This window comes from Lissotriton vulgaris, chromosome 3_1 (genome assembly GCF_964263255.1).
Source record: "Lissotriton vulgaris chromosome 3_1, aLisVul1.2, whole genome shotgun sequence".
Classification (NCBI taxonomy): domain Eukaryota; kingdom Metazoa; phylum Chordata; class Amphibia; order Caudata; family Salamandridae; genus Lissotriton; species Lissotriton vulgaris.
In genome coordinates, this window is record NC_141689.1 from 143,835,536 (window position 1) to 143,855,156 (window position 19,621).

Consider the following 19,621-nt stretch of genomic DNA (forward strand, 5'->3'; position numbering starts at 1 on the left):
AGTAAAAAAAATGGGGGTTGGGGATCTCCACCAAAAAATAAACAATTATGTTATCATTATATATGAGTGGTAAAGATTTTGCCTGGTAAATGCATTGCATGATTGACACACGCATGGTAAGGGCATGCTTTGTATAGTTATACAATCCTTGGAGTAAGAGTAAGTAGAAGTAATCGTATGACTGCTTAGGAGTAAGAGTCAGAATAAGAATGAATAGGCTTGTGAGTAAGAGAAAAATGGTTGGCGTTGGAATATGGATGAGAGTGTTAGGAGTAGCCGAGAGAATAGGAGTAGAAGTGAGGATAGGAGCAGTGATATGAGTAGCAGCAGGGATAGAAATGAGGGATGGGTTAGGAAATGTTTTGAGACTTTGGCTGTTTGATTCATCACTTCTAACTTTATTTTTTACAAAGAAGTCACTCAATTTTATAGTCCTGATGAAACCTCTCATGAGACGCCATTGACACTAAAATACATAGGCTAAGGGCCTTATCATGAGTTTGACAGACAGGGTTACTCTGTCACAAACATGACGGATATCCAATTCCAATATGTTCTACGGAGCTTGCAATATAGTGGACGGGATCCCATTGAACAAACATGTAAACAGGCCCTTAGTCCCTCTATATCCACAGCAAGGAATGGTTGATACATTATAATAACCGCCTTCATTTTGTGCATAGACAAGGCTTTAGCTGTTTTTCCTCTGTACATACACTCTCTTACTCTTGGTCACAAGGATGTTTTCCTTACTTTAGTGTGATCACTGGGACACATAGTGCGTTTCTTGTGCTATTTGCTTTGCTCTTTATGCTTTTTCTCCTTTTTTATTTGCATACATAGAAGAATTGTTTTCCTATATTGTGAGGCTAAACTATTACTTTCTCCATGATTAACCTAAACTGCCTATAGTAATTTATTTGTAAATAAATGTGCAGTAACTTTATACCAGAGGGGTTTTGGTGAACCACTGCTTTATTAAAGAATATTTGTTGTAATTTCCATGGGCATAGCTAACTGTAATTCATGAAGGATAGGAGTATTCCCAGGTAAAGTGGGAACCCCTTTCTTTGATGGAGTGTTAAGTCTATTCCTGGCTGACTATCATTCACTCTTAGACCCAAAGTCAGAATATAATATTTGTCACACAAGATAAAATCCAGTCGTTAATGGGGGTGATAAATATTGCATTGTAGAAGTTCAGCCCTCAACAATCAGAGATGACATTTCAATTTTGGTGCGTTCCGCATCAAAATTCACAAGTTCCAACGATTTGTTTCACATAAATATTGTGAGGTCGACCTTTTTTGGCACCTGGTAATTACTGGGTATGGTAAACGGTGGTCTACTTGTAACTATGACTCTGTACAACCTGGAATGAATGCCTTTGATGGCTATGGTACAGTTGTGATGATGCTCTGGCAATGTTTTATGATAAAAGAACAGGATCTCCCCAATGAGACCTGTCCAATAAATAAGTGTTCTGTGAGATAATGCCCCATGAGATCTGCTACAGGTGAGATGTCTCCTCACTATATGGATGTGTGTGTGATCCACGGATTGGGGTAAATTCTGGATGTAACCTTTATACATAGTGATGTAGAGTGCACCCTGGGACAAGAGGGCTTGTGGGCAGCTTGCGAGGCAGCAGAAACTGTGATATGTGATCCCAATAGCTACAGCTATACTTCATGATGAGTGCACTCTTTGTGACACCTGTACTGAGCAAATCAGAGTGACTTTTATTGCATGTTTTACTGTTGTGCATCTGCAATAGGGAAGGGAGGGGCAGAGTGCATTTTGGAGACACATATTCCTGTACTGTAAAGCATTTGTGTTAGCCTTCCACCTTCTGCAGGGACTCTTCAATCTTGCCATCCTTTGTGGGATGCACTGAAGCTTTGAAACATTAGGATTTAAATAGAACGGTCATGTAGAGTTAGATCTGAATTTAAAGGTATGTCTATGTTCCCGCAAAGAGCACAATCAGGCAAAGGGGGCAGTCCTTTGGCAGCACTGCTCAGCTCATAAAAGGTCAATGAAGGGAATCCCTGGTGCTTGACTTTCCAGATTCCTTGAAATCCACCTATCCCTGACAGACTTCAAGCACTCAGGCTGAACCTCACTGAGATATTGTTGTGAGAAACTGGGTTTTTTATTCACAAAGGGGAAAACCCTTCCCAAGAAACAACCTGAATCCTGTAGAGTGAAACACAAAATTTCACTAAATGTACCTGTGTGTAGCCCTCTACTTGCTTGGCACAAAAGCAGTTGGGCTTAACTTAGAGTCACTGTCTGAAGTATTTATGCAGCACACAAACAGTAATAAACTGAGAACACATCACAAGAAAAATCTAAAACCCATTTAGAAACATAGAACAACATTTAATATATAAGAACAGACAAGAATCCAATCAGTAAAACTGCAGATATGCAATTGAAAGTAAAACGTGCTTAATGAAGCAGAAAGAACTGTATGTGGGTATCTGGTCATGCTAGACCAGGACAATCTCACAAGCTGAGGGCAACTGTGATGGGGTGTGGGCCAGATACTGGGACCAGGTTAGTCCAGCTGAAAATGCTACCTTCTCACTGTCCGGAGCACAGAGTTTGAAACTTCAGGATTTCAAGGAGGAGCTCAAATGATGCCAGCCAAGCATCTAGAACCTAGATAGGCCCCTCTTGGTTATCAGGAATTCACAACAACAGAGGCTAGCAGGCCCTTGGCAGGTTCTAGCAGGGCCAGTTGCAGCAGGTCACTGGACAGTTGCATGAAGGCCTCTGGAGTTGTATGTGTCCCTGTACCTCAGGTCAGGAGGTCAGCCAACTGACCTTGGGAGTGACTCTAGTAGCCTTGGGCTCAAGGAGAGGATGCAAGCTCCTTAAAGAGGCAAGGCAGGCCTCAAGCTGCAGGAAGTCCCCTGAAAGACAAGGCAGACCTTAAGCAGCAGAGCATTCCTCTGAAGAACAAGGCAGGCCTCAAATAGTGGGGCAATCCTCAGGAACCAGAAGTTAAGTTATTTGGGGTACAAAGCAGATCTCACGTAGCAGGGCAGTCCACTTAAGTGCAGGGCAGGCCTTCTGAGTGTCCTCTGCAGGTCCAGGAGTGAAATTAAGAGTGGGTCTGAGGTTCCTATTTTTATACCTCACAACTTGAATTAAGGGCACTACTGTGTGCTCTATGGTTTCCTTGAAATAACCGAAGAGTCTACAGTGTTGCAAAGCATTGTGATTAACCCATTTTGGTGTTGGGACTAGAGTTGGAAGTCCTCTCAGACTGTATAACAAAAGTTTATGCTTTGCAGTTTTTCCCAGTGTTATCCACAAATAAGCCTGACTGGTGAGGATCGAATAGTTAATAACAGGCCAAGCATACATTTTGATATTTCTTGCTCGTCTTCAGCAGTGACAATGAACGTATAATCCAGAAAAAAAAAAATCTGCCTGTGGATTGCCTAATGATGCATGTAGGTAGTGATTTATAGGCATTTCTTTCACTGTGATCTGATTTTTGCACCAGAACAAGTGCTTAAGATTAGCCATCTGAGCCTGGTGAAGTCTAATGCACAACTTTAAGAACACCTCTTTGCTGGCGATAAATTGCTTATTTACGCCAAACTATAATCGAAGTTGTGTTCAAGAGCAATGTTGTTGTCCATGTAAGTTCCCTTTTATTAGTCGTAGTTTATTGTCAAGCAATGTTGCCTCTCTCCCCCACTGGGCTTCCGTGCTGTAGGCAGGTGCAGGTAAATATTTCCCCAGAATTACGTTATCCTTGCAGCCAATTTCGGGTCTGATAATTGTTTGTAGAGCGTAATGATTGAAAAAAACAGGGACACAGCTGTATTTTTCATGTATCATTTGTGGGTTAAGAGAGATCCTCAGTTATGGATGACCAGGCCCAAGTATGAGCTGGTTGCATCACTCTTGCACATCGCAACATGGTGCAAGAGAGACTTAAACCTTACATGTGATTTATGAAGCCACGCACGGCTACTTAAATCATTAAATGGCTCCATAACTCTGGAGTAATGCAACGTAAGGCAAATCACTCCATTGCCTTACTCTAACCTGGAAAGGCTTTTCATTGGCATTGCGTGTGTGTGCACTCTGCAGCACACAGGCAAAGAGGAATATGACTCTCAGGATTGTTTTTGTGCAGGAAGGTGTTCCTTCCTGCACAAAAATAATCCTGCCTACAACACATGGGCACCCTTGCACCATCGTGCAAGGCTGCTTGCTTTGGCGCTTAGCTGCTGAAAGGGCACCAGTGCGGGGGCAAAGGCAGAAATGTGTCCTATTGCCTTAAATCCAGCACACTCCTCCCCTTTCTCTGTCATGCAGTGCAGCACAGCAAGGTGACTTATTGCAATTCACTGCGTGAAAACCTTGTAAATAGGCTTCTTAATATCTGGCTTCCCTTAGCACCCACCTTCGGTTCAGGTCCCGGGTTCCAGGCTTCCTTATTTTATTCCCCAGAATCATGACTTTAGTCTTATTGAGGTTTACTGTTAGCTCGCTTAAGAGAAAGTAGCTATCGAGGGGGTTAAACAAATGTAGACCTACATATGAGCAAATTCCTACCATAACCTTCACCGTTCATTCTCACTTAAAACCTCTTGCTTAATCTACTCACGAGCCTCTGCTGCCAAGGTCCCATTCCACCTGTTCATCATAGGTTTTCACATTCCTTGGTGCTAATGAACTGGTATGCAATATGGCTCCGCTTGACCAACATTCTGTGTTTGTGCAAACGCCTATGTTGCTGAGTGAAGTTACTGTTTTTAATTGGTTATAAGTTGTTAAATGCTTTCTAGCGAAACGTACAATAGTAATGCACTATTTGCAGCCTTACTGTGAAACACTCTGATACCCTCATGGGTCAAGTTCCCACAGGTATACACCCGTTACAACGCATCTTTTACTCCGCACTACCATTACAACGCGACTTTTACTCCGCATACCATTACAACGCATTGCGCTGGGGGGCGCTCTAGGATAGGGAATAAGTATAATTTACTATCCAACACCTTCCCTAGGGTCCACGGGGACTGGAGTTAGAATAGTAAATTATACTTACCACTATCCAGCACCACAAAGCGCTATGCGTTGTAATGGTATGCGTTGTAAAAGTCGCGTTGTAACGGTATGCGGAGTAAAAGTATGCGGAGTAACATGGTACATCCGTTCCCACAATATAAAACAATAAATAATAATAATCTTAATCTTGCTCACTAAAAGGACATCATTCACATAAAATGGACTTGGAAACTGGCAACCTCTAAGATTTGGAGCTATGGAGAAGGTGCTTATATATTCTGCCTCCTTGATCTGTAGAACTGTGGAAACCACATGAGGCAAGTGGGGTTGTGAGAAGGGATAGAAGCAAGGCAGGTCTTCTTTGCACTTTTGCTAATTGTTTCAGAGCTGTTCTGAACCAGTTGGATCTTCTCTGCTATGACATCAGTGAACAATCTCCAGTACGTTCTCCCTATAGAGTCTCACTATCAGATTGATTACATTGCAATCTTACCTTGGAGCACCGTCACTCGGACGAGGAACATTGGGTCTAAACCCCAGGTACTAATTCCACACTGGTAATTCCCAGCATCTTGCACTCTGAGTCTCTGCATGGTTACTGTGAACGTACGGGTGGCACGGTTGTCGCGGATTGAGAATCCGCCATGCCTGGGCCCATCCTCTGTAGACACCACAACTGAGCATAAGCGAGTCCATCCATCACACCAGTATTTGTTGTTTTCCAAATACTGTTCTTCATATTGGCACTGGACTGTGAGTGAGCCTCCTTGGTAGCCGGTGACCTCTTGTGGTCCAGTTAGATCTTCAGACCTGCCTTCAACAGAAAAGACAAAATAAGCCATACTCCTCAGCATCCTGTATTCACCATTACTACAGTACACATTCAATGAGACAATAAAAGAGATACTTCTTCCAGTCACTTGGGTTTTGCTTATAAGTGTCTCTTCCTTCCGAAAAACAATACCATTTGCAATGCAGGCACCACTGCACCAGGGCACAAGAGTTTCTGCGTTGACGCTAGGCAGCTTATAGTACACAAGCGCAAGGAGCGGACAGGTATGCACACTACAATGTTAAACATGGTGCATTCCTGTCCTCTCCCTGTCACGCAACGCTGCTCAGGAAGGTGTCTTGGTGTCTGCGTTGCATGACATTTCGATTAATCTGCCTCATTGTGCTTCAAAACACATTGTCATTGCAGCAGGAACACCGTCATAAGTGAACACAACAATATACATTTATTTTCCCTGCACATCTGCAATGTCAGGCAGAGGCAGGTAGTTGACCTTGGATCCACTGCACAAGACCCAAGTCTCTGAGATGTAGACCACAGATTGGTCAGTGAGTGATTTAGGCCATAGCCAATGAACGCCTCGAGCAGAAACAAATAACACCGGGCTCAGCAAATTTACATTTGTTGCAGGATTAAGGTAATTTGATCATTGGAGCAAGAGAGTGAATTTCTTCTCAGTTCCGGGACTTCATAGTCCAAATATCATGGATAAGCCTTACTCGAGAACGTTGTATCGTTAGCGTAGATTCACAAAGATATTCCCAGAGATTAGTCACACTTGTGCATGATAAAAGTGACTATGCACATGTGTGTAAAGTATGCATGAATCACCTATGTAAATTGACATGCCCTCAGCCGTGGTCCATGCAGGTAACAGCGGTTGGGCGGTGGGGCCAGGTTCTGGGGATTCCGACTGACGATAACAAGGGAACAGTAAATAAATAACTCATTTTTTCTTGTTATAGTCTGTCGGTATCAACCCAACCCGGTCCCACGCCCCACCGAAGTTACCTGCACAAACCGCAAGTACATGCCCTACATACAAATCGTGTACCACATGTGTCATACTCATAAAATACCACTGTATTTTCAAAAGTCAGTGTCTCCTGGGAGTTGTCAGAGGAGGGCAGAGGAAAGCCAGTTCAGAGAATGTTTTCTCCCACCCAACATTAACGTGATTGACATTTACACACATCTAGCCATGTACTACACCAGCTCACCACAGCACCTCACTCACAACCCAATGCCTCTCGTGTGAGCAGCAACCAAACTGTTTAAACATAAGAGTCGGCCTTATTTTTAGGTCAAGCATTCGAGACATCTTGTATATACTTAAAGTATATACTTATGTGGGCTTTGGATATCAGCCCCAGGACTTGTCTGCTTCCGCTTAGGGACTTTTTTTCCTGTTCACCTGCTCTATTTAACTGTCTTTATAGAACACGACCAGTAGAGGTCCGTAAAATACCAGAATTGCTTTCTCCTGAGGGACTTTTTTTCTGGCAACTGCCTATATTTACCTTTCTTGATAGAAAATGACCAGCAGAGGTCAGTAAAATACCAGAATCACATTAGCATTTTCTAGCATCCAGTCCATTGAGCATCTGTAGACCATAATATTGTGTTCAAATTTTGTATTTTCAGTGATTTGACCACCAAAGGCCCTGCTTTTATAATAAAAACAGAGCTTTGGACTATACCATTTCCTGCTGAAAGGCAATATTTCTCTCCATGTTTGCCCATACCTGGCGTGTCATACAGTTTTGTGCTTACTTTCCCTCCATGTTAAAGAACAGTAGATGTTTCAGCACCCAGGCTAATGTGCTGCATAGCTAAATACATATAAGGTCCCAAAGGCGAGACCAATTTCATTGCAAATGCTTGTTTAGGTTATGCCTAGGAAGGTGTACAGTCCACTTAGCAAGAAAAAAAATAACACAAGTCCCCACAGTAAAAATCATTTGTCACACTTCTGTGATTTCACCATTATTTTTACCTTTATATCCAGCATATACTGCTGTTATTTATATCACAAACCACTGTAAGAATCGGACCACACTATAAAAACAACTTACCAGTGGCAGTCAGTCACAAATCTCGAAGATGAACTACAAAAACTGATGTCTGTATCAAAATCACACCACAATCCACACAGATTCACATTAGCAATATAAACGAGGGGCAAAAACCCTTCAGAAAATATTGAACACACCTGAGCAGTGAGGTCTTCTCAGGGGGTTTTTAATGACTTTGCTGGCCTCTCCATCACTGTTAAAAGAGGGTCCTTCTACAGGACTCCCTTGACAGATATCCAACACAAACATGTTAACTACACAAATATATGAAACAACAACTCATCTGACTCTCCCATGGTGAAATAGGAAGCAGCCAAGCCCAGAAAAGGTGCATTCTGTGGATCCAGGGTGACCTCACTGGTTGCCAGGACTCTTCAGTTAGGGTAGAGGTGCTCATATTGTTCATTGGTAATTATAGGACGCATGTGGTATTTGGCATTCAGTAGGTTTGTTTCTGTAGCTCAACTGAAAGTAACGAGTCCTGGGTAATCAGTCGGGCCATGGGCTGACTCAGTAAACACAAAGGGACATATTTATAACATTGCACACATTGCAGCGCAACAGGTCACCTTGCTCCACTTCACTGCATGCAGGAACAGGGCAGAAATGTGCCATTATTAAAAGAACATGGTGTATTCCTGGCTTTTCCCATGCACTGGCACCAATTTGGCTGCCTAGCGTCAATGCAGACACCCTTGCACCAGTGTGCAAGGGTGTCTTTGTTGCATGCAGGTTTGTTTTTGTGCAGGATGGTACACCTTCCTTCCCAAACACAATCCTGAGAGGAATATAACTCTCTCTATGTGTGCTGTAGGATGCAGCACACATCGAAAGAGGGAGTAATGAGGAGAAATGTTATGCCTCTCCTAAGAAGGCATATATTGTTGGCTCATTCACAGGTTTACCAGTTCTGGTAAATCTGGGAATGGGTCATAAATCATGGGAGTTGCGTGAGAACACCCACATAACACCCATGGAAAGCCTTCCTCGCACAGAGTAAGGTAACACAGTTATATGTCCTGCGTTGCTTTACCTGAGATTTACGAGCCACTCAGGGAAAAAACAAAGTGGCCTTGTGTACCAACTCAGAAAGGGGGCCTCCTTACTTTTTCTAAATTTAGCATAAGAGCCTGTGGAGCTACAAGTCAGACCGTGCATCGGGTTCCGGGGTCGTTAGTAAGTATTGGACAAGTGGTCCCAAAAATCTCTGGGTCGTGAAGCTTGTGGAATGTCCTCTGCATAGGTCTCTAGCGTTGTCTTACAATAAGACATATCCTTGATCCAGTCTCTAAGCCTGGGGGGTCTCTTGCTTCCCCATCTCATCGCTATGTGTCTTTTTGCCAGCAGTAGTGCCACAGGTAAGAATTTCCTACGTCTGGCGTGTTTAAGTTTCCTGACACTCAAAATGCGCACCAAATGAGTATTGGGAATCTGTTCCGACAGCATGTCAGTTAGTGTGGAGGTGACTTCGCCCCAATATGTCAGTATGCAGTTGTGGGCATGACCACAAGATATGTAGAAAGTCAGCTCTTGGTGCATTACACCTGGCAGGTGTTGTCTCTCTTGGGCCTAGAGTTTGTAATTTTTCCTGCGTGTAATATAGCTGATGGAGGAATTTGAAATGGATAAGTCGCAAGTTGCAATTTGATGCGAGGAGTGTGAGTTGTGTGCAACTGTATTGCCAGTCCTGTTCGTCTATTGCCTCAAGAGAACAAAAGGAGTGGTGGAGGGTCCTAGGGGAATTTGTTTATAGACCGAGAAAGTACCTTGTCCCCCAACTCAACAGCAAAAAAACACGAGAGGTTCTCAAAGTCTGGAAATGAAAGATCTACTGGAACCTAATTGTGTCCCGTATTCATGTTCAGACCACACCGTTGATCTAAACAAATGACAATGTCATGTCAGAGAGGTGAGACAGAGAAGATACAGAGTCTAGAGGGCTAGAAAAAGTACCCATCAGCCCACTCAAAAGTGGAATCTCGTCATCTGGGTTGTTGGAAAAAGGTGTCCTCTAGGCTCCTCCTCAGGGAGAGTCTGAGGTTGCCTAATAATGGACCCTGGGATCAAGCATCCAACCAACAGAAGACAGTATGTGAGCGGAAGGGGCAAAGGTTGCAGTGCTCAGAAAAAAAGAAGAACAGAATAGGAAAATAATCCTCATGATTAAAAATACCTACTTTGATGACATAAAAAACTTTATTGGGTCTGACCATCAAAGTGGTATTATTAAAAGCAGTATGCTGATAGCATGCAAGGAATTGCTATCTATCATGTGTGTTAGTGTGCTACTGCAACACTTACTTATCGTGATATAAGACGTGATTTATAACCATTCTATTGGAGAATGGTTATAAATCACGTCTTATATCACGATAAGTAAGTGTTGCAGTAGCAAATCATAGGTCCTGAAGAAAGCCGTTATAGGCTGAAACATGTCGACCAACTAACACACATGATAGATAGCAATTCCTTGCATGCTATCAGCATACTGCTTTTAATAATACCACTTTGATGGTGAGACCCAATAAAGTTTTTTATGTCATCAAAGTAGGTATTTTTAATCACGAGGATTATTTTCCTATTCTGTTCTTCTTTTTTTCTGAGCACTGCAACCTTTGCCCCTTCCGCTCACATACTGTCTTCTGTTGGTTGGATGCTTGATCCCAGGGTCCATTATTAGGCAACCTCAGACTCTCCCTGAGGAGGAGCCTAGAGGACACCTTTTTCCAACAACCCAGATGACGAGATTCCACTTTTGAGTGGGCTGATGGGTACTTTTTCTAGCCCTCTAGACTCTGTATCTTCTCTGTCTCACCTCTCTGACATGACATTGTCATTTGTTTAGATCAACGGTGTGGTCTGAACATGAATACGGGACACAATTAGGTTCCAGTAGATCTTTCATTTCCAGCCTTTGAGTACCTCTCGTGTTTTTTCGTCTATTGCCTCACCCAGCGTTGTTTCCCATCTGCCCATTGCTGCAGTAGGTTTTTCAGCCTGTTCCTCCTGGGCCACGCAATATAGGCGTGTGACTAAATTCTTCCGGGTATGAGCCGTTAGTAGTGTTTGTAATGTGTTTAATTGTGCGGGTTCATCTGGGAAAGAGGTGTACAGTTACCTGACTGCTGTACGTAGTCATAAATATGCTAATTTCTTCAAGGGGATTTGGTGAACACATAATGAGGGGTCCGTCCATTTAATGAATGAATTATGAGGGAAAACTTGGCCCCTCGAGGTCAGGCCCATCTCCGACAGTAATGTGAGCATTTTCTTTTCTTGTATTACCGTAAGCTTAAGGAGTTGTGCTGAGGGCAGCGCCCGTGCATACACCGGTAGCTTGTGTGCCCTAAGTGCCAGCATATGCCACGCCTCAAGGTGCATTGGGCTGTGTGTATCCTGTACATTGGTGTATGCTGTATTGGGTCAGCTATGAGTTCAGTCAGTGGAAAGGCAGAGATACTGTCTTTTTCACCGCAATATGCGGTATGTATGCATGAGGTTTTTGTCCAGTAGTGTGCGTGTTGTGCTTGTGCTCAGAGGAAATATAAATGGAAATCAGGCGCCCCAAAGCCTCCTAAATGGTTCGGTTGAGTTAGGACCTTCCAACTAGTTCTAGCCTGTTTACCTACCCATGTCAGTGTCTGCAAGAGGGAACGTAGTCTGTCAAAAAAGTCATGTTCAGCCATATTGGAATGTTCCAGAACAGATATAGAAACCTGGGCAGTATAATCATTTTCTGTAAGGCTATCCTGTCCGCCATTGGGAAAGGCATTTTTATCCATTTGTTTACCTGGTCCTCTAGCCTCAGCAGCACCTTTCCATTATTTCGCCCCGATGACCAATTCTGGGTCTCGGTGGATCCAGACCCTTTAAGTATTTAACTGGATCTGTCCTCCATTTTAAGGGGTATTCCTGATCAGGTTCGAGTGTGTTCGCAGTGAGAGGTATCACAACGGATTTATCCCAGTTTATTCGGAGGCCAGGGTATTGTTCATATCTAGTATATTCCCTAATGAGCGGGTTTAAGTTTCTATTTGGGTGTGTGGTGTAAAGGACCATATCATCAGTGTCTAATGATATCCAAAGGGCTGGCGATCGAATTGTAGGGCCTCTTCAGAGTGTTTTTGGCAAATTTTGCAGGCTAGTGGTCCTAGGATTAGTGCAAATAGCATCGGTGACAGAGGGCAGCCCTGTCTGGTGCCCCTCGTGACCTTTATGGGGTTGGATGTGTATCCATGTATTCTAATCCGTGCCTGGGGTGCGATATAAAGTAATAGTATCCATTTCAGGAATGGTTCTGGACACCCCATCTTGCATAGGGTAACAAACATCAAATTTCACTCCACCGTGTAGAATGCCTTGGCTGCATCTAATAGTGCCGCAGCCACCTGTGTATAAGGGTCTAGTTGATGGTATAACGCAAAAATAGTGCGAATATTGTGGGTGGTGGACGTGTCGGCATGAATCCTGCCTGGTCTGGTAGTACCAGATTGCACTGAAGTGGCTGTATTCTGTTCGCAATTATTTTAGCTAAAATCTTAGCAACTATATTTATCAGGGACAGGGGTCTGTATGACTCGCACTCAGTGGGGTCCTTGCCCGGTTTTGGTGCTATCAGGAGTGCCTCACTCAGTGAGGGAGGAAGGTCGCCTTCTTCATAGGCTTCTTTTAGGATTTCAGCAATGTGTGGGATTAATAGATCACAGAATTCTTTATAAAATTCTCCCAAGTGACCATCTAGCCCCGGTGCTTTGTTGTTAGGGAGGTAGTTAATGGCTTTGAGTATTTCGTCCTTAGTAATGTGGTGACAGAAGTATTCTCAGTGGATGTCCAATAACCATGCCAGTGCTACATCATCAAGATAGTCTTGTATGTCTGAGGGGGTAGACTGTGCCTGAGTAGTGAAGCATTCTAGAATGGCTGGAGTGTCATATACTGTTTTTCGCTGCTCATCTTGAATCTGCGTAATATACGCCGAGGTGTGAGTGGGCTTAATTTTATGTGACGGCTCCCTACGAGGTCTCCCCCTTCTCCATAGTTCCTAGCAATGTATTTGTGCGATATATATTTTACCTCATTGTCTACGAATTCATTATACTTGTCGATCTGGGTTCTAATATCCGCCAATATCTTGACGTCTTAGGTATCCTCAAATTTGCGTTCCAGTCTAATTATTTCAGCTTCTATTCTTTCCAGTTGCCCCTGTATATCTTTCACTATGCCTGCGTGTTTACTAATGCAGTGTCCCCTTATAGTATCTTTGAAGGCCTCCCAGAGGGTCCTCGTACTCTGCACTGATCCGGAGTTTTGTTTGAAATAGTCTATGATTACCTGGCGTAACTCTTCCCAGAATACTTGGTCCTGAAGCCGGTTCAATACTTACTTAATGACTCGCTCCTGTCCCTCAGGCTGAGTGGTCGCTCCCCAGTGTCCCCTCGTGACACTCGGTATCGTTTTGCTGCTTTTGCCGTGATTTCCACCTAATTGCATTTGCCTGCTGTGTGCCTGCCTGCCGAGCTCCTGTATTAGTTAATTAATTTAATTAATCGTGCCGCTTTCACCGCACTCGGTAGCGTTGTACCGCTTTTGCCATTGTTTGTTTTTCTGCCTAATTGCATTAGCCTGCTGTGTGCCTGCCTGCCGAGTTGTTCTCTTAGCTATTTAAATAATTAATAGTGCCGCTTTTCACTATATTTGAGCGCTCTGACTAGCGCGACGCTGTGCTCCCCCCTCCGCCTCCATTTTGTTGTTGTTGTGATCCCTGGAGCCCGCCCCGCCTCCCAGCTGAGCAGCCCTCCCACAGACCTGATTAGCGCTGCAGAACCTTAGAGCGCCGTGACTCGCTCCTGTCCCTCAGGCTGAGTGGTCGCTCCCCAGTGTCCCCTCGTGACACTCGGTATCGTTTTGATGCTTTTGCCGTGATTTCCACCTAATTGCATTTGCCTGCTGTGTGCCTGCCTGCCGAGCTGCTGTATTGGTTAATTAATTTAATTAATCGTGCCGCTTTCACCGCACTCGGTAGCGTTGTACCGCTTTTGCCATTGTTTGTTTTTCTGCCTAATTGCATTAGCCTGCTGTGTGCCTGCCTGCCAAGTTGTTCTCTTAGCTATTTAAATAATTAATAGTGCCGCTTTTCACTATATTTGAGCGCTCTGACTAGCGCGACGCTGTGCTCCCCCCTCCGCCTCCATTTTGTTGTTGTTGTGATCCCTGGAGCCCGCCCCGCCTCCCAGCTGAGCAGCCCTCGCCCCTCCCCCTCCACCATCCATATATGACAGTAGTTCCCGCGCGCAGCGTCCACGCGCAGCGTTCGCGCCCCATCCGCGCCGAAGGTGCGCCAAAGGTAAGCCCGTCTACACCCGTCCGCGCCTGGACTGCGCCCAGCGCCAGACCCCCTGCCCCTCGCGCTGCCCAGCCCCCCCGCGTTCCCTACGATGCCGCCACCCTCTTAGCCCTTAACCCCGGTCGCGCCCCCAACTGCGTCCAAGCCGCTCCTGGACGCACCCATGGACCGTTCTCCTGCTTCTCCTGCAAATTTAGCGGCACCGACAACATCTCCGCTACGACCACACCACAGATTCCCGACCCCAACCACCTAGAATGCATCCTTCTCAACACCCGCTCGGTCCACAGGCACGCCATTGACCTTTGGAACCTACTAGACACCATCTCTCCTGACGTCGCCTTCCTAACGGAAACATGGATGAACGCTTCCTCCGCCCCTGACATCGCCATCGCTATCCCTGATGACTATAAGATCACACGCAAGGACCGCACCGACCATACAGGAGGTGGAATCGCTATCGTCCATAAGAAAACAATCCGCATCTCAACCAGCTCTGATGCCAACCTCGCCAACTCCGAACACCTTCACTTCCAGATCCACATCGACCCCAAGACCACACTCAGAGGCACCCTCCTCTACAGACCACCAGGACCACGCGCAAAATTCAGTGAAGACATCACGGACTTCATCACCCCACACGCGCTCCCCTCCAAAGACTACATCCTTCTGGGAGACCTCAACTTCCACCTTGAAAAGATCAACGACCGCAACACCGCCACCCTCTTAGACAACCTCGCCAACCTCGGACTTAAACAACTGGTCACTTCCCCCACCCACATCGCAGGTCACACTCTCGACCCCATCTTCACCTCCAGCAACCATGTCTCCTTCAGCCACACTACGGATCTCCTCTGGACTGACCACAGCTGCGTTCACTTCACCTACAACAAGCCGAAACCCATCATCCACCTCCAACCAACTCTACAAAGAAACTGGAACAAAATCACCACAGAGCAGATCTCCACATCACTCCTTCAAACCTCCCCAGCCCTCTCCTCTAACGCCAACGAAGCCGCCGCCAACCTCACCCTATGGTTATCCAACACCGCCGACACCTTAGCACCACTGAAAAAACGGCAAAGCAAACCTGGCAGCAAGAAGGCCTCATGGTTCAACGATGATCTTAAGAAATCTGGGTTGTATTCCCTGGCTTCCCAAGAGACTGCTGGGTAGTGCACACATGTAGCGCTGATTTTGCCTGTGTTCTTGAAAGGCTTGAGGAGTTCACCAATCCAGGCTGTTTCATCAGTAAGGCAGCTGCACTATATCTTGTGTGCCTGTAGATGAATGTACTTTTAAAGGGTCCCGTGCACTCACTTATGTGTCACGCTCATCACCCCCAGCGCGTACCGCCCTCTCAGTCCACAATATGCCTGTGTGCGCTGTGTGGGGTGTCCACTGGTGTACTCCCTCGACAGCACCTTGTTATAATCAGGGCAGCGCGCTCATGAGGTCTCCGGGTCTGTTGCCTGCATGTTCGGGGCTCAGCATTTCATGCCCGCATTTAAAGCGTAGCAGGGACTCACCATGTGCCCGGCTGCCGTCCGCTTACCAAGCCGGTAGTCTCGGGTCCCGTGGCGCCCAGCCGCAGCTCCGTCCACTGCTTGTATCGGCAGGGGCACGATCGCAGTGAGCCTGTGGTGAGTTTTTCAGGTAATGCACATGTCCACCTATTTAAACATGAATTCAAAAATTCACATCACCTTATGACTAAAAACCTCTTTAGACCCAAAACCTATCTCCTCATACGCAGAACCTGTTTGTAACATGTACAGCCTGGGCAAACAGGTCTGGATTTGTGTGCTAACATGTGCAAACTATATGTGAGCAAGCTTCTACTTGCATATGCTAGCACATTCAAGACATGCATATTGGCATCCTCAATAATGCAGCCAGCTGTTGAAAGCTGGTTTATTAGTAGGTTGATGTAGGTACCTACAACTAATAATAACCCCACAAATACAAATGAGGAACAGTCAAAAAATTAATCCTTGCTCCACCCTTGGTAGCTTGGCTTAACTTAGACAGACAGGCGTGTAAAGCATTTAATATTACCAAAACAATAAAATCCTAACCAACTTACAAAAATAGAGAATATTTTCATCTTTCAAATGACACCAAAATGACAAACATCTAATGTAGAAAACCAGAAATATGAAGTTTTACAGATGAATGCTAAAATATGCTTTCTAGTACCTAACAGTGAATAGCGCCAACTGTGGCTAACAGGTCGTGCTGGACCGGGGCCAAGTCAAAGTGTCAGGCAAACCGCGATGGAGGGTGGGTTGGATATGTTGAGTGATTAGGACCAGTGAAGATATTAGGCTTAAATCTTTTTTATTGATTTATCAACAAGCAAGTTAATTTGCTGTGCAAGAAGTATCAAATTGAGAGCTACACCGAGCCCGGGCAGGTGACTTGGCACAAAGTTCAAACTAGGAATGTAAAGAACAAAAGAAATAACATCTCTTCCCCACTAACTTTGGAGGGGAGGAGAAGGTAGTCAGCTCATGTCTCCTGTCGGTCTGATCCCATGTTGTTAGGGTGGTTCATGTAATGTGGAAGGCATATAGATTAGGGGGTCTATGCAGCTTCTTCAGAAAGGGGATCTTCCTGAGGGATGTGCCCGCTACTGCTCGGTCATGCTACAGCCAGTGATTCTCTGACTCAGTGTCGTTCCATTCTACTAAATGCTGTAATTGCGCAGCTTCTTAATAGAGTTGGATGTCAGGGATCCCCAGTCCACCTTTTCATTTGTGGTTTATGACCCTGCCATATAAAGAGGGAGAGCTCCAACTGCACTTGATTTACCCATCCTACTGGGGGTCATAGAGGAACTCTCCGAAAGAGGTATAGGATCTTTGGTAAAATGGTCATTTTGATGGCGGCTATCCTCCCTAGCCAGGGAATAGGGTAATGCTTCTACCGCTGCAGGTCTGAACGTATTTGAGTTTGCAGTTTGGTGTAATTAACTGACGCTGTGGTTTGCAGAGGGGCGCCAATTGGATTCCCAAGTATGGGACAGTGTACCTAGTCCAATGTATTGGAAGCTGGTTTTGGAGGCATGCCTGCGTATGTGGTGCCAATGAGAGTTTGAGAGTGATTGATTTTCCAATATTGACCTTGAACCATGGCCTTCGCGAAGGAGTCAAGCTCTGTCAGAAAAGCTCCCAGAGCCACAGCTGGATCCGATAAGATTACTAATACATCGTCTGCATATAAAGTTATGGTGTGCACATCTCCCCTGAATCGAATCCCGGGATATGTGGGTGTAATCGAATTCCGGTGATATGTGGGTGTTCTCTGACTCTCTGGGCCATCGGCTCCATGTAATGTGCAAATAGCAGGGGTGACAAGGGACACATCTGCCTTGTACCTCTGCCTATGGTGAATGGTGTTGAGGTATGTCCGTTATTTCTAACTGACGCCATAGGGGAGTGAAAGCAGTTTAAAACTTGTGTCCTGGTCTGCTTCCGATGGGCACCCCCACTTTTTGCTGCGATACTCTGTTTTTTTTACTTTAGTGAGGCTGTGGGCCTGCTAAACAGACCCACAGCCCAGCTGTTCTCTCTCTAAATTGAGGCCATGTACTTTAGGTACATACCATATTGGATATTGGGTCACCTTTGTGAGCCCCTTTATAGTGTACCATAGGTACCCAGGGCATAGGTGCATCTAAGACCTACCAGGTGCTGCAGCATGTATTATGCCACCCCTGACTGGTCATCTAAACTGACACCACAGGCTGGTCACTCAGCTTGGTTAAGGTGGTGTAATCACCCCTTACTTAGATACAGTATATCTATATCTATCTTACATATAGACACACAGTAACCTATAAGTCACTCCTATGGCAAGCCTTAACAATCCTGGAGGCAGAGTGCTTGGTTTTGTGTGAGAGGGTGCCCTATCATGAGCTGAGCCCCTCTGCAGCTTTCGGACCCATCTCCTTATAGCTGTTCTATGATATAGCCATACCATATACTCTTAAGTGCATTATGATATCGCAGTTAATGCTAACTTTGGTTTGGCTTTATCAAAACATGTCGTGTAAGGTGTCAAACACTTTGGAATACTACACCCCCCCCAACCAGTTCTGGTGGCAGGGGTAGCATTCCACCCTTCTAGAGGGAGAAGACATGTAGTTACTTCTAACCCTGGTTAAAGTAAAATAGAGCCTCAGCATCACAAAATGGATGCTGCTGCCACAGACACAAGTCTGACCTCCTGTTGCTGGGGGAAACTCCAGCAAGGGCGGCCTGGACAATAGGTTTCCTGTCCATGGAAGTGCCAGCACCTCACCAGACAGGGTTTTGTGTATTGGGGCAGGGAGGGCTGCATAAGCAGATGCTGTTTGAGACGTTGCCTGGGGCACAAAAGGTGCTCCATGCATAGCATGGTTCAAACCAGTTGCTGGGGCACTCCAGCCCCGCTCCGGCACAAAACTGGACAAAGGGAAAGGGGTGTAACCACCCCCTTCCCAGGTCTACCCATAGGAGGGACCTAGCAGGTAATCCCGCCCCCTTTCTTAGTATAAGTATAGGAGCTGTGTCCCCAGGACTTTAGATTATCCTGGAACGAAACTTTGATACAGAACTCTTGGACCTTCGACGTTCTTTTCTGACTAGAAGACTGAAGACATCTCCCTTGTGGTCAAGGAGTGACCAAACAGGCACCACCAATAACTTGCTGGTCTGCTTTATCAACACTCCTGCCAGAACCCGAAGACTCAGCAACACAGGAACAAGACTTCCAGACTTCTCTGACTCCAATCCACATCCACAGCAAAGCTGAGACCCGTGGCAGACACAAGGGACGTGGGACCAGACACCCTGGACAGCCTGCATTTTGCTAACTGCATCAACTCCTGGGATAACTCGCAGTTGTGCATTGGGGTACGAGAAACCCCAGACCCGAGCACCATTTGCACCAAAGCTCAGCCCTCCACACTCCACGAGTGCCGCGTGGGGCCTGCTCTTGCATTTCAGCTCAGCACGTCTTTCCGGTTGCTAGCCCGTTGGTTAGTTGGCCCTCTGAAGACTTTCTTTTGAAACTAAACTGCTTTCCTGGTTGCTCCAGGCTTGCTCCAGCTTCCTTGCAAAGGAGAAGCTCCACAGACCTTGCTGGTCTGCACCGAAGCCAATCTTCACTTCCTGCATGGGATGCGTTTGCCAAAGCTTGTTGGGTCCAATCCGGATATCAACACCGTAGTCAACTAGATCCTTGATGGAATAGCTCGAGTCCAGCTATTGGTTGTCGTTGACGCCTCCTGGTCCTCGTGGCTGCAGAGCTTCACAATCCCGCCTGGTCAGAATCGATTAGTCCTTGCATGTAAATAGCTAATCTACGTGCCAAATTCCCGGTGTA

The 19,621-nt window shown here is 45.6% G+C and overlaps 1 protein-coding gene across 2 annotated transcripts in view; it reads right to left on the bottom strand.

Annotated features, from left to right (window-relative positions):
- Positions 1–19,621, bottom strand: part of LOC147726108 (CMRF35-like molecule 9) — a 261,759-nt gene that overhangs the window by 107,755 nt on the left and 134,383 nt on the right. For both annotated transcript variants that reach the window (XM_086960213.1, XM_086960212.1), the window contains exon 2: positions 5,534–5,854. In XM_086960213.1, the coding sequence (XP_086816339.1) occupies positions 5,534–5,854 (321 nt within the window). The remainder of the gene's footprint in view (positions 1–5,533; positions 5,855–19,621) is intronic.